The 14,588-nt window shown below is 31.9% G+C and overlaps 1 protein-coding gene across 2 annotated transcripts in view; it reads left to right on the top strand.

Moving 5' to 3' along the window:
• The window catches only part of NIPBL (NIPBL cohesin loading factor), a 197,440-nt gene that overhangs the window by 129,701 nt on the left and 53,151 nt on the right, over positions 1-14,588 (top strand). For both annotated transcript variants that reach the window (XM_081232739.1, XM_081232740.1), the window contains exons 12-22: positions 397-591; positions 832-903; positions 1,001-1,090; positions 2,631-2,734; positions 6,045-6,131; positions 8,375-8,606; positions 9,412-9,563; positions 10,127-10,207; positions 10,672-10,772; positions 12,413-12,551; positions 14,121-14,203. In XM_081232739.1, coding sequence (XP_081088865.1) covers positions 397-591; positions 832-903; positions 1,001-1,090; positions 2,631-2,734; positions 6,045-6,131; positions 8,375-8,606; positions 9,412-9,563; positions 10,127-10,207; positions 10,672-10,772; positions 12,413-12,551; positions 14,121-14,203 — 1,336 coding nt within the window. The remainder of the gene's footprint in view (positions 1-396; positions 592-831; positions 904-1,000; positions 1,091-2,630; positions 2,735-6,044; positions 6,132-8,374; positions 8,607-9,411; positions 9,564-10,126; positions 10,208-10,671; positions 10,773-12,412; positions 12,552-14,120; positions 14,204-14,588) is intronic.

Consider the following 14,588-nt stretch of genomic DNA (forward strand, 5'->3'; position numbering starts at 1 on the left):
AACAATCCAAATGCTTAAAGGTGTTTCTGGTTTTTATCCAAACTCTAGATAAAGTTTGTTTTATATGTCTTAATTAACCCTGAAGTTCAGATATTATGTTTACTGACTCACTGAATACCTCTTTGAAATGAGCACTGTGGTTTAATTCCCAGAACATTCCTTTCTACATTTATTAGCAAACCCATTTCATGTAAAATTTTCAAAATCTAGATAAATACTAAAATAAGTGATACCATTTCTGTACCATAATTTATATTTCTGCTTAAACAGAATGATTCAGAATTTCCTAGACCCACCCAATGAAGATTTTTTCTTCCATGTAATTCATTTTTAAAGTACAAGTTTTAATAGTCTTTTAAATGAGGTAAATTATTTGTCATGGGGATTTGCTTCTAGCCTCTAGGAAACGACATAAAAAAGATGATGATAAAGCTTGGGAATATGAAGAGCGTGACAGAAGAAGCTCTGGGGATCATAGGAGAAGTGGCCATTCTCATGAAGGAAGAAGGAGTTCAGGTGGTCGTTATCGAAACCGAAGCCCGTCAGATTCTGACATGGAAGATTATTCTCCTCCTCCCAGCCTTAGTGAGGGTAATTCATCAGTGTCAACGGATTTCTTACATAAACTGATTTTAAATTTAGGGCTTTAACTTTGAAGAATTTTCATACCTTTTTTATGGACTAATTAACAACTAATTTTTAATCAAGACAAAAGTTTGGATTGGCAATGATTATTGTTGAAGTATTTAATGTTCAGGAAGAAAGTGAAACAAATACATATATTTTAAGTTGTAATTACTGCATTTCAGTATTTCTTTTTGTTCATTTTAGTTGCTAGAAAAATGAAGAAAAAAGAAAAACAGAAGAAGCGGAAAGCTTATGAACCAAAATTAACACCTGAAGGTAACATTTTAGTTTGTCTTTATTCATAGTCTTCAACTTCAGTTTTCTACTTGGAATGTGGATAATAAGCTTTGGGTTTTTTTTTCCTCTGTTCCAGAAATGATGGATTCTTCAACTTTTAAGAGATTCACAGCCTCAATAGAGAATATTCTGGATAACTTAGAAGATATGGATTTTACTGCATTTGGTAAAATCATTTTAAAATATATTTATTTACCTCTAAATATAAACTGAATTTAAGATATATTTATTTACCTATGTGTTAAGCTTTCTGCCAGTTACCCTAGTGGATACAGAGGCATGGTTTGTGCTCTTAAGAAACTTGAAACCTAGCTGTGGAGTCAAGTCTAGTCTGTTATCAAGTAACTGAAAACTTTGATATAAAAATCAAATATTAGTTAAGTGTTGATAGTGTTTTTTTAAGAGTCCTGAGAGTGCAGCTACCACAGTAGGTTAGAATAATTAGGGAAGCCTTTATGCAGGTGAAACTTGAATGGGCCCTAGATAAGATGGGTACTAATATGAGCAAAGATGCAGAAATAGGAACATATTTTATTTATTCTAATAGCCAATATTTATTAAATAATTACTGTTTGTCAGTAGTATGTTAAGTGCTAGAGCTGCAGAGATAAATACCCCAACCCCTGGCTTTAAATAATACAGAATCTAATATGGAAAACAAAATAGAAAAACAATCAGAATACAGTAGGATTAATGTAATATTACATTTACGGTAATATGTAAAGGTCATATCTATAGATCTAAAGGTGTTAGGATTATAATAAACACTGCTTACAGTGTTTAGAGCTACTCTCAACAATTTTATGCCACTTTCAGTAGATACAAACACTAATTTATACAAAAGCTAGATGGCGTACAATAATTCTGATATTAGTACATCTATTTGAAAATGCATTAAAAGGTATATTACCCTTTATTTTAAAAGTATTTGTTTTTGTGACAGTTACTTGCCTAAGAATCATTAATGCATTTCCCCATTATTTGAAATATCTGTCTCATCATTTCTAAAGCTTTCCAATTCTGTGCTGGGAAACTGTCTCCCATGTCATTTAAGATCCCAACAGGATGTCATATGGCACTCTCAAATTAGGATAATTTGAGAAGGAGTTATTTACAAAGAGACTGATTACAAAGATGGGGGCAGAATACAGCCAAAACCCAGACTTGGAACTTTTACCATCCCTACACCCAAAGGAACAAGGGTAAAGTGAAATCAACAGAACTCAGTCAATAGGAAAAGGAAAAAAAGTTGTAGAATAGGTTGCTGTGAAAAAAGAAGTAATCTTTTGGTCAGAGGACATAGGCAGCGTGAGCAGACCTTGCAAGGAAGGAGTCAGGGATATAAATACCCTGACCTCACTCTCCTTCTCTTTGATCTTCTGACAGGGCAACCCACTGGCTGAACCCAAACAGAAGCCAGAGGGCATGGGAGACTGTTGATGTAGTCCATACAGGTCAGCCTCCTGGGGCAGACAGTTTGGTTGAGAAGGGTCATAAAGTAGTAAAGATAAGATATCTCATCTTCCCATCTTAGTCAGAGCTCTAATTTTAACCTCTGCCCCCTTTCAGGGTTTGCTTGAGGTTTACAGAGGCATCCTAGGATGTTATTTTAGTTTGTTTGTATATCCAGAAATTATTAAGAAGTAAAGCTTTCTATTTTGAGCTGTTTCTTCTACCTAAACTGTGTGTTTGGATTGGTTTTTCAGGTGATGATGATGAAATTCCTCAGGAACTGCTGTTAGGAAAACATCAGCTTAACGAACTTGGCAGTGAATCTGCTAAAATTAAAGCAATGGGTATAATGGATAAGGTATCTACTAAAGTAAAATTTATAACTTAATTGAAATTAAAGTTTTAAAGGTAAATTGCAAAGTTTACATTAAGTAATGATGAAAAGAAAATTCATGGTTGCCTTCTGAGAGTGTAACAGAATTATTATTACTATTTTTAAATAAATTTATTTATTGTATTTATTTATTTTTGGCTACATTGGGTCTTCCTTGTGGTGCACAGGCTTCTCATTGCACTGGCTTCTCTTGTTGAGGAGCACGGGCTGTAGGTGCATGGGCTTCAGTAGTTGTGGCTCTCGGGCTCTAGAGCGCAGGCTCAGTAGTTGTGGCACACAGCTTAGTTGCTCTACAGCTCCCAGACCAGAGATCGAACCTGTATCCCCTGCATTGGCAGGCAGATTCTTAACCACTGTGCCACCAGAGAAGTCCCCAGAATTATTTCTTAGGAAAAAAAAAAACAACAAAGCTTGAATCAAAGAAATATTCTGCAATCATTCGAAAGAAAATCATTTTTTGCATTGAAAGAGGCATAGTCCTGGATTTTTGTCACTGTTTATTTTTTTCATTGTCTTACGTATTTAGATGATTTAAATGCAGAAATACACTAAATTTTTCTTTGACATTTCCTTTAGCCATTTACATTGGTGAAAGAGTAAAGCCACGGTTTTAACACATTAATTGTTGGGGGTTTTTTTAGTTTATTTATTGAAGTATAGTTGATTTACAATGTGTTAATTTCTGCTGTACAGCAAAGTGATTCAGTTATACATCTATATATATTCTTTTTCAGATTCTTTTCCATTATAGTTTATCACAGGATATTGAATATAGTTCCCTGTGCTATACCTTGTTGTTTATCCATCCTATATATAATAGCTTGTATCTGCTAATCCCAAACTCCCAATCCTTCCCTTCCCCACTCCCCCACCCCCTTGGCAACTACAAGTCTGTTCTCTATGTCTGTTAACACATTAATTGTTAATAAGTACAGAACCTCATTGCTGTAGGCTTTATAATGACTTTCGTGAGTTGTCTTTCCTCTGAGCTCTGTGTTGCTGAGTAGTCTCATTACACTAATGGAATAGCAGAATATTTTTTCATTAATAATAACTTTAAACAATAGTGCAGCATCAAGGCCTAGCTTCCCATAATCTTTATGAGCTACCAGTCACCCCCTAAACCACTGCATGATTGCTATGCAAATATAATTTCAAGACAAATCCTCTCTCCTCCTCTTCTAATCAGGCTCCTCTTATATAGAATTATCTACTCGTCTTAAGTTTCTTAGTCTATAATGTAGAGATAATGATTTGTTCTCCAAGAATAGTAAAAGAATTAATAGAAGACTATATTTACCTGAAGAATTTATCCTCTTAACAAATTAAACTTATTTATTGAGTTTTAAAGTAGACTGGGAAATATTTGAACGTTTTTTTCCAAAGTTAAGATATAATCACTTATTCATTTTGTATTCATTTATATTAGTTTCAGGTGTACAAGGTAACAATTCAATATTTGTATGTATTGCAAAATGATACAACAGTAAATCTAGTTAACATCTTCACCACACATAGTTACAGTTTTTCTCTTATGATGAGACCTTTAAGTTCTATTCTCTTAGCAACTTGCAAATATAAACCGCAGTATTATTACCTATAGTCACTGTGCTGTACATTATATTCCCAGGACTTACTTATCTCATAACTGGAAATTTGTACCTTTTGACCACCTTCACCAACTTCACCCACCCCCAGTTCCCACCTTTAGCAACCACCAATGTGTTCTTTATATCTATGAATTATTTTTTTTTTAGATTCCACATATAGGTGAGATCATAATGGCATTTATCTTTCTCTGTCTGACTTACTTCTCTTAGCATAATGCCATCAAGGCCCATCCATGTTGTTGCAAATGGCAAGATTTCCTTCTTTTTCATGGCTGAATACACACACACACACACACACACACACACACACCACATTTTCTTTATCCATTCATCTACCAGTGGACACTTTGGTTGCTTCCATGTCTTGGCTATTGTAAATAATCCTCTACTGAACGTGGGGGTGCATATAGCTTATGAAGTTACTGTTTTTGTGTTCTTCAGATATGTACCCAGAAGTGGAATTGTTTGATTATATGGTAGTTCTATTTTTAATTTTTTGAGGAGCCTCCATACTGGTTTTCCATAGTGGCAGCACCAATTTACATTCCTACCAACCATGCACAAAGGTTCCTTGAGTTTGGTTTTTAAAGCTATACAGACATATCACATAATTAACCAAGAATTAATGTACTATTAGTTCACATTTCTGTTACTGTGTGCAGTGAGGGACATGTTGTTTTCTTTTGTATACAGGAATATGGCTTCAGTTTTCTGAAGTGCCAATGCCAATCTTAGGTTTTATTTCATAAGTTCTATAGTTACATGTAGCTAATATTTCTATTTCAAAAGGTGAATTTGCTGAATATTTTCAAAGCATGGACAGTTTACCAAAAGTCTCAGTAGTTTAATCTGTTGTGAAATTATCTAAAGCAATATTTGGGGGAAATTTTTTCTGGAAGCCAGCATAGGAATAATCAAAATGTACTTAATGTCAGGTTATTCTATTGATGCTCCCATTTGACTCTCCTGGCTCATTCCAGTAAGTGTCCTAGCTGCATGATAAGAGTCTAAAAGGAGACCTATTCAATCAAGGGAATGAGTAACAGTTGCTTCCTCGCAGAACCTCTAAATCAACTATTAATTTTTTAAATATAGAAAACATTATTTGTAAGAAATGAAACAGATATTTTAAAAATAAGAAAAATTTCTACCAAATAAAGCAGTGTTATCACATTTGTAACTTTTCTCATTCTCAGATTCAGGCTTCTGTTATTCAAAATATTACCTGGGATTTTAAGACACCCGCTAAATAACATTGTAGTGTGGAAACCATGTTATAATTAATTCAACAGATGAAATGTTTAGAGAGTGTGTGTTTGTGCCTGTGTGTTCGTATGCATGTTCAGTGTCACTGTCATAAGAGCAAAGGACCAGACATCAGAACAAATTCAGTCTTAACTAGCTATGTGGTAAGATTTGAGTTAATAACATACATACGTGCCCATTCTGTGTTTGCTATCTGTCTTTCGAAAACAAGTAATTAAGTTCTCTACATAATCATTTTAGTAGAGGATCTAAGTAGGAAAGTTTTATTTTTCCACTCTTTAAGAGGGTGTTAATGCTGTATATTCCATTGGCCAAAGGGAATAATTGTACAGAATAGTTCTTGAATAATTTATTACATTTACCAATGATTGATGAAAGAATTTATGCTTCAATTTTAGCTTTCCACTGACAAAACTGTGAAAGTCCTAAATATCTTGGAGAAGAATATTCAAGATGGGTCAAAGCTCTCCACTTTGTTAAATCATGTAAGTTTAAGATCCATGTTGTTAATTTTACCCTTTCTATTGTTAAGATGTAACATTTTTCATATGGAATTTGATTTATAGGGAAAATTCCAAATTTCATTAATTTGAGCTTGTTACCACATTTACTAGTTCACATTTAGCCTTGCAGTTAGAATTGGATTTTTAGCTGTTTAAAATTAATGTTACACATTATCAATTCACAGCTTTGATACAAATAAGAATAGTAACAGATGTAAATTCATTCAATTCAAAAGACCATTCTTTAATCTTAATCCTTTTGTAAGTGGATGAGTGTTTAAAATGTCTTTTCATTTATAAAATGTTAGTAGGTAGTAATTCTTTTCATTGACCTTCCCTGGAGAAATAAATAGCTGGAAACCTTATGGTGATTTCCTAATGTATCCTAAAATGTTAATCCTTATGTATTGTTTTTATATCTAGCTCAAATGGTTGTTGAAAGGATGTTAAATAAATTAATTCATGTAACCTGCTTAACAATGTCTGGCACATTATAAGTTCTCAATAAATGTTAACTGCAACTGTCGTTACATTTTAGTATGTTTTATCAAAAGCAGTGGCAACGTGGTATAATGATTTATGAACTGGGATCTACCTTCCTAGCATTATAGCAGACTTTCAAAGTCATATGTGCATTTGAATTGATCTTGGTGTCTAACATTAATGAATTCAAACACTAATGCTTATAGGAATTTAATGTAAGAGATAAGGATTTGGGAATGTTTTGAGTTAATGAAATTTCTTTATTTTTAAATGACTGATTACAAAAGTAGTGTATTATAGAAAATTTTCAAAACACAAAAAACAGAAAGGTTCAATTTTCATCCAGCAGTAACCACTGTTAACAGTTTTGGTAGATAATACTTCCATTCTCATATGTACATACATACTATATGTATTTAGCACATGCACTGGATTATATCTCGTGAGGGAAATGTTCTTGATGTTTGCAGAAGCCACAGGAGTGCTAAGTGATCTACATGGAATTTAAAAATGTAGAGAAATAATCTCAGGTGGTATTTCTATGCTTTATTAAATATATCCATATTTTTCCAGTGCCCTTTTTAAATTAGTTTTTGAATCATAGAAACTAAGGGATTAGAGGACCTATAGTGGCAACATATTAACTACAAGTTTTATTTAAAACACTTTGGCAAGAAATTGTGGTAAATATGAAGAATCTACAGTTCTGGAGAACTGGCTGACTCAGTTTTAATGAAATTATTTTCATTCCTGAAAACCTGAGCACTATTTAGTGTGTTGCATTTAAGCCTTAATGTTTGATACGAGTGATGAACCTCCTAAACTGACTCTTTGAAATGGCAATTTCAATATCAAAGAAAAGTTATTTATTTTTTTAAGTAGGTATGTAAGTAGTAAAATGAAAGAAAGTTAGAGATAAGAGTTTTTAGGCATTAGTGATTTAGAAAGCCCCTCTCTGTTTTACAAATATTATACTTTTATTTATTCCTTTTCCCAATGTTATAAGCTTTGAATAGCATGCATACACAAGTATTCCTAGAACATAAAGTTGCTAACTAAGGATGTGATAGAAGAATTTTCACTTTAAAAGTAAGATTAAAAGCACTTTTTCCCAATTGTAATGCAGGTTGCTGATGTGTAAATTAAAATATAGTCTGTCAGTTGTTGAATTACCTATTTTAGAAAATAAATTATGTTTTCAGTAGTCTACATAATCACCACTTTTTAATCTCAGTTTCAAAAATACAGTATTGTTGAAAAACAGTTATTAGGAGTGATTGAGTCGATAACATTTTACTACTTTTAAATAAGGGTCTATCCTTTGTTGTTAATTTTTGTTTTTGTCTCACAAGAGCAAGCAGAACTAAAAAGCTTTAATATTATCATAATGTTTTTAACCCCAAACACAAAATGATTTATGTATAATTATGATCTTTAGCTAAAATCGTAGATTTGCATAAATTACACAGAAGATAAACCTAACTATAAGTTTGTTATTGGAATGTCATTTAGTGGTGAAATTAGGAGATAAGAGTACATTATGTTTGAAAACATTGAAACAAAAATCATACTTAATGTAATATAAGTATTTGTACTTCATTCCTGATATTCTTTAAATATACACACACCATAACTCTCACCAAGTTTTCAACTGTGAAAATCAAATATATTATAATTTTAAAAAATATTTTAACCTATAAATGTGTTTATTTCCATTTCATTAACAATCTACTGTTTTATAGAATAATGATACTGAAGAAGAAGAAAGGTTATGGAGAGACCTTATTATGGAGAGAGTGACAAAATCAGCAGATGCCTGTCTTACGACTATCAACATTATGACATCCCCTAACATGCCAAAAGCTGTATATATTGAGGATGTAATCGAAAGAGTTATACAGTACACTAAATTTCATTTGCAGAATACACTTTATCCTCAGTATGATCCTGTTTACAGATTAGATCCTCATGGAGGTTAGTTCGCCCTTTTATACTGATAGTTTTTTAGTATAATATCAAAATTACCTGTTATATAATTTTACCACGTCGGATGGGTCAGAATGCAGTGACTTAAAATGGCACCAAAATTGTTTGATTATATAAATTGTAATAAACACTGACTTACATTTGACTAGAATATAGAACTTGTTTTAATCCAGTACTTGTTCAGTAATAATTTCTTTAGCAACTACTTACATATAATAAGAAGTAATTTCTACTGGTCTGAGATTTTCCCAGATAATAGTAGCTTCTGGTTCCATTTATCACTCCCCCCAAATTTTATCCAAAATATTATCTACAAAATGGATTGATTAAAGATATATAATTCTTTCTCTTATTTATAATCTTTATAAATTAGTCATGTATGTTAACATGTATACATTTAAAGAGAGGAAGGTAAACGTGGATCACGAATACCTACCGTTAATTACCTGTTGTTTAATTATTGCAAGTTGATTTCAAGGGAAATATAATCTTAATATCCTGCTCCAGTCAGTGGAAAAAAATAGAAATAAAGTAATCCTTAAGATACAAGAATTTAATAGCCATTGAAATGTACCATGAATTATCTGTTATAAGAATGTTGACTTTCTAACTGAATATTCCCTAAAGAATAATTTTCTCTTTTAATAAATAGACAGCTTTATTTGCCAGATTGTACTTTTATATGGGGGGGGGAAAGGTGTGTTCTTTTAATTCAGAAAGCAGTTTTATTACTTTTTAATAAACATTATTAAAAGTTGATATATTCCTTGTTTTGAATTTTTTTTCATTTTAGGAGGCTTATTAAGTTCAAAGGCAAAACGGGCTAAATGTTCTACCCATAAGCAAAGAGTAATAGTAATGCTTTATAATAAAGTTTGTGACATTGTTAGCAGCTTATCAGAACTACTAGAAATACAGCTCCTTACAGACACAACAATTCTTCAGGTAAGTTTTTTTCAAGCATTTTCCATATTTCTAGACCAAAAAAATAAAGGAGAATAAGGGACCTAACTGAGTTCAGTATAACCTCTCTCACTCAATAATAATACCAGCACTATGTTAATTTTTTCCATTCATAGTATTTTAAATCTAAATGGAAGAAATAAGAGTCTAGGGCAGTTTTAAAAGAAACATTTGGGGCAGAAGACAGGTGAATGTAGTATAAATTCTAAACTGTAAATTATTTGAAAGATAAATGATCATTTCCTTTAAAATGTGTCAGGATGCTTCTTCCAGAACAGTGAACTATTTTTTGTTTTTTACATTCCTGTGACATTTATCAATCCAGAAGTTAGAAATCAGAGGAATGGCAGCTATGAAGGAAGGTCTGTGCTAATTTGCTTGAGGGTGAAAGGGAACAAAAGGAGAAACTAGGTGCTGATTGATGAGGGAAAAGAAAATGCTCTCAGTGTTTTCCAGAAGTTTATGAATGCTTTGGGATTTAGTAAGGTAGAATGGTCCTGAAATCTATTACAGATGTGTACTGATTACTGTCTGTGTCTGTGCAGGTATCATCAATGGGAATAACACCATTTTTTGTGGAAAATGTCAGTGAATTACAATTGTGTGCCATTAAGTTAGTCACTGCAGTAAGTATAATCAGTTCACGTTTTTAGTTATCTCTCAGAAAAATAACAGTGGTATCGTTCAATCCAAATGTGCAAAAACTAATGCAGATTTGAGTTTTCCGTGAGGACTATTTTAGTATGCCTTAGATTTCAAACACTTATAAATATTTTAAAATATTTCAGTTAATAATTTCTTAATATTTACTATAAAATCAATTATTTTAAATCATTTAAATCTTGGCTTACGTTTCATACCCAAGATATCGTATTCCTCTAGATGAAACTAGCATACTATGACTTCTACAAGAATGTCATAATTAATGATAGAAAAGTTGAGCAAATTAAGTCATTGCCATCGAAAATGATGAAAACATTTTCATTCTAAATGGCAGATAATATTTTTTATCACATGGTATAGTATCATTTTTGTTTATTTTCAAATAATTATAACAAACTTAATTTGGAATCTTATAATTACTAAATAGGTATTCTCAAGATATGAAAAACATAGGCAGTTAATTTTGGAAGAAATTTTTACGTCACTTGCAAGATTACCTACCAGCAAGAGGAGCTTAAGGAACTTCAGGTAACTAACTATAGCAAAGTCCAAGTATAATGAAGAACTCCATTGTACTGTAGCCATCATATTTTAATTCTTTATCATTTCTGTCTGATTTTTATTTTAATGATCAAATAAAAGAGAGGCAATTCAGTCTCAGAACAGCGTGAAGAATACCTTAGGTGTGAGAAATAACAATGCACATTTTAGAGACTTAGAAGTTCAGTGATTCTCAAGTGTAAAGATCTGGGGCAAGAATTTTCAGTCTTGACGTTATTGACATTTTGGGCCAGATAATAATTTATTTGCAGTGCTGTCCTGTACATAGTAAGATGCTTAGCAGCATCCTTGACCTCTAATAGATACCAAAAGAAATGCACCTTTTCAAATTACGATCACCAAAATTTTCACTAGACACTGGCAAATGTCCTCTGAAGGGCAAAATCATCCCTGGTTAAGAACTATTGGCCTGTGAGAAGAGCAATAGGAAATACGGCTCCAGAGTCAGAGGCAGTTCAAGGATTTTATAAGCCTTACGAAGGAACTTGAACTTAATCCTTTATACAGTAGTAAGTCGTTACATAATATTTTAAAAAGAGAGCTGAAAAATTACTCTAACAGAAGTATAGAAAATAGACATGATGATTAAACACTCTTAATCACTAAGCACAGAGTAACTAAGGAATGTTATCCACTGCTGTGGTCAGCATTATTACCTTTGTTGGCATAGGTAATCATCATCATTTTCATAACTATCATTATAATATTCCTGGCTGATTAAATGTGTTGACCTAGCATATAGGGTTATATTTAGATTGCTTTGAAGGCTGTCTTCTGTAAAATAATTGTTTTTATCTTAATTTTTTAGACTGTGTATTGATAAACATCTATTGTCCATTAAAACCTGAAGAAAAGCTGTCAACATCTAAAGGAATTCTTACGTTTTTAACTATCTTTTTAAACAAAAAGATTTAAAAGTTGATATTTTATATTCTATGTCATAAAATATTCTATAGCATACAATATATTCTATGTCACGCATACTCTAACATATGATCAGGAGCTGACTATGTAGCAGATTTTTTTTGTGTGTGTGTGGTACGCGGGCCTCTCACTGTTGTGGCCTCTCCCGTTGCGGAGCACAGGCTCCGGACACGCCGGCGCAGCGGCCATGGCTCACGGGCCCAGCCGCTCCGCGGCATGTGGGATCTTCCCGGATTGGGGCACGAACCCGTGTCGCCTGCATCGGCAGGCAGACTCTCAACCACTGCGCCACCAGGGAAGCCCCTATGTAGCAGATTTTAATAAGAAAATGAATACCAGAATGCCTGGGCATTGGGAAATCCTGAAGACTTCTCATTTTAAAAATCATTTTGAAAAATATTGATATTTTTCAGAATATCTGCAGTACATATATAAAGTATAGAATTTTATATTAAATACTGCATTTTTCCTTTGACTATTTTAATTACCTATGCATAGGCATTTAGTTGGTTTTTTGATAAGTTAGAAATAATTAGACTGAAGGACACTATTATAAGCAGTAAAGACAATGCCTAGAAATATTGGTAAAGAAAGCATCCTGAAACTTTCAGATCATAGATGACATGTAAAATGAAATTCTCTTCATACTCTGTAAGATTTAAGTATTTTCGTCTCCATTAAAGGTTAAACAGTAGTGATATGGATGGAGAGCCTATGTATATTCAGATGGTTACAGCACTGGTTTTACAACTAATTCAGTGTGTGGTACACTTACCATCATCAGAGAAGGACTCTAATTCAGAAGAGGACTCAAATAAAAAAGTAAGGAATCATTTGTAAGTTTTATAACTGTATTTTTATAGGAGGAAGCAGCTATATTCTCTGCCATTGTTATAAAACTGAAGTTCTTAATTAGGCCTTCATGACTGGGCTTACAGATCGTTGTAGAGCGTTAAACTAAGTTTTAGGAGACTTGAGTTCTTGTCCTGACTATTATATCCACCAGTCATGAAACATACAAATCATTTTAATCTGAGTTTGTTTCTTCAGCTATAAAATGGGAATGATAATACCTAACAAGCCTACTATTACAAGTTGTAAGACTCAAGTGAGATATTGAACGTGAAAGTGAATAATATTATAATTATAATATGTAGTATCTATAATCACATACAGTAAATAATCGTTAATATAATTAATGTTAAATTCATGCAGAAAATGAGTTTATGCCCTCACTATTGAGTAACTTATAGCTAAGATTTGCTTTTGGTTTTGTAGCTCTTACCCATCAACACTTAAAATTTTTCTAAGTTTTATAGTTTTACCTCAAAGAAGTTCAAAAGAAAGAGGGATAATTTTATTTCCTAATTCTGTTATAGTCGTGGCTGTGTGTATAATAATAAATAATAAAGTGACTGGTTAATAAAGTATAAAATGAATATCAAAAATGTTGAGGTCCCTGTTCTCCCCTTCTCCTAATCTTACTGTTCTCTTTTCAGTTTTTCTTTCCTTACCATTGGTGAATGTTTATCTTCATCCATTTATTTATTTATTTTTCTGTATAAATTTGATACAGAATTTTTTAATTTACATAAATGATATAGTGACATATTTACAGCTAATTTTTTCACTCACCATTGTTTTTAATACATGTAACTAATGCTAGATTCTTTTTGATTTAGGTTAAACACATCATATATGACATACAACAACTTGAAGCAAAAGTTTCTCTAGATATACTTAGAAATAGAATATTAAATCATAGTGTACATGCACTTTTAACTTCACTGGAACTTGTCAGTTTTCTCACTAAAGTGGTGTTCTAGTTTACATTCTTACATTTTGATTTTGCCTAGTCTGGTTAGTATGAAATGATACCATGTTTTATTTTGCATTTTTCTGGTTACTAGTGAACTTTTTCATATATTTATTCACTTTTTGGGTTTCCACAAATTTGAATTAACTATTTATATCCTGGTCTTTAAATTTCTAATGAAGGAGTTGAATTTTTTTAGTATTATATTCTAGCATTCCATAAGCTTGGAGCTTCCAACTTTTTTTGAAATTCTTTTTGTGTTGATATTTTCAATCAAAATTGTTCTGATCATGATAAACAACTGTTGATATTTCATTTGTTAAACACATTTGTCACTCTTAACATATTTTAATAAATAAAAATGGACTCTATCAATATTTTTATTTAGTTTTTATGAAGTATTGAAATATATTTAGTAGGCTAATTGTAGCTTCTCTTTTTATATATAATAGTTAAGATTTTTAGTATTTAAATGTATTGCCCCTATATTCAGTAATAACATGGCTATAGCAACTGAAATAACTTGTATGTTGGTTATTTCTTACATCTGTATAAATTCATTTTTCTCAATCTAGGTTGACCAAGATGTTGTCATTACCAATTCTTATGAAACAGCCATGCGAACAGCCCAAAACTTCCTTTCCATCTTCCTTAAAAAGTGAGTAAAATTAACATAATCTGATTTTTATTTTTGCAATATAGAGAATAGTTCATTTATTTTATGTAAAAGATTAATCCAACTTCCTGCCATAATCTGAACCTCGACTATATCTCACTGACCCCTGATTTCCTTATCTTTAAAATGAGGAAATTAGAATATTAAAAATCTAAAATTTTATGAACTTGCTCATATGTTGAACTACCAAAGTTAAAGTTCTAGATTGAAATTCTATAATTTTTTTTCAGTGAATTTTGGGACTTTCTAATTGAATAGGAAAGTTTGGGGAGAGAAGTTTCCTTAACTTTTATAAGAATTTATAGTAATCTCATAGAAAGACAGTGGTCATTAGTTAAAATGTGTTACACTTGCCAGAAAATTATGT

Source organism: Mesoplodon bidens (genome assembly GCF_964165515.1).
Source record: "Mesoplodon bidens genome assembly, chromosome: 4".
NCBI lineage: Eukaryota > Metazoa > Chordata > Mammalia > Artiodactyla > Ziphiidae > Mesoplodon > Mesoplodon bidens.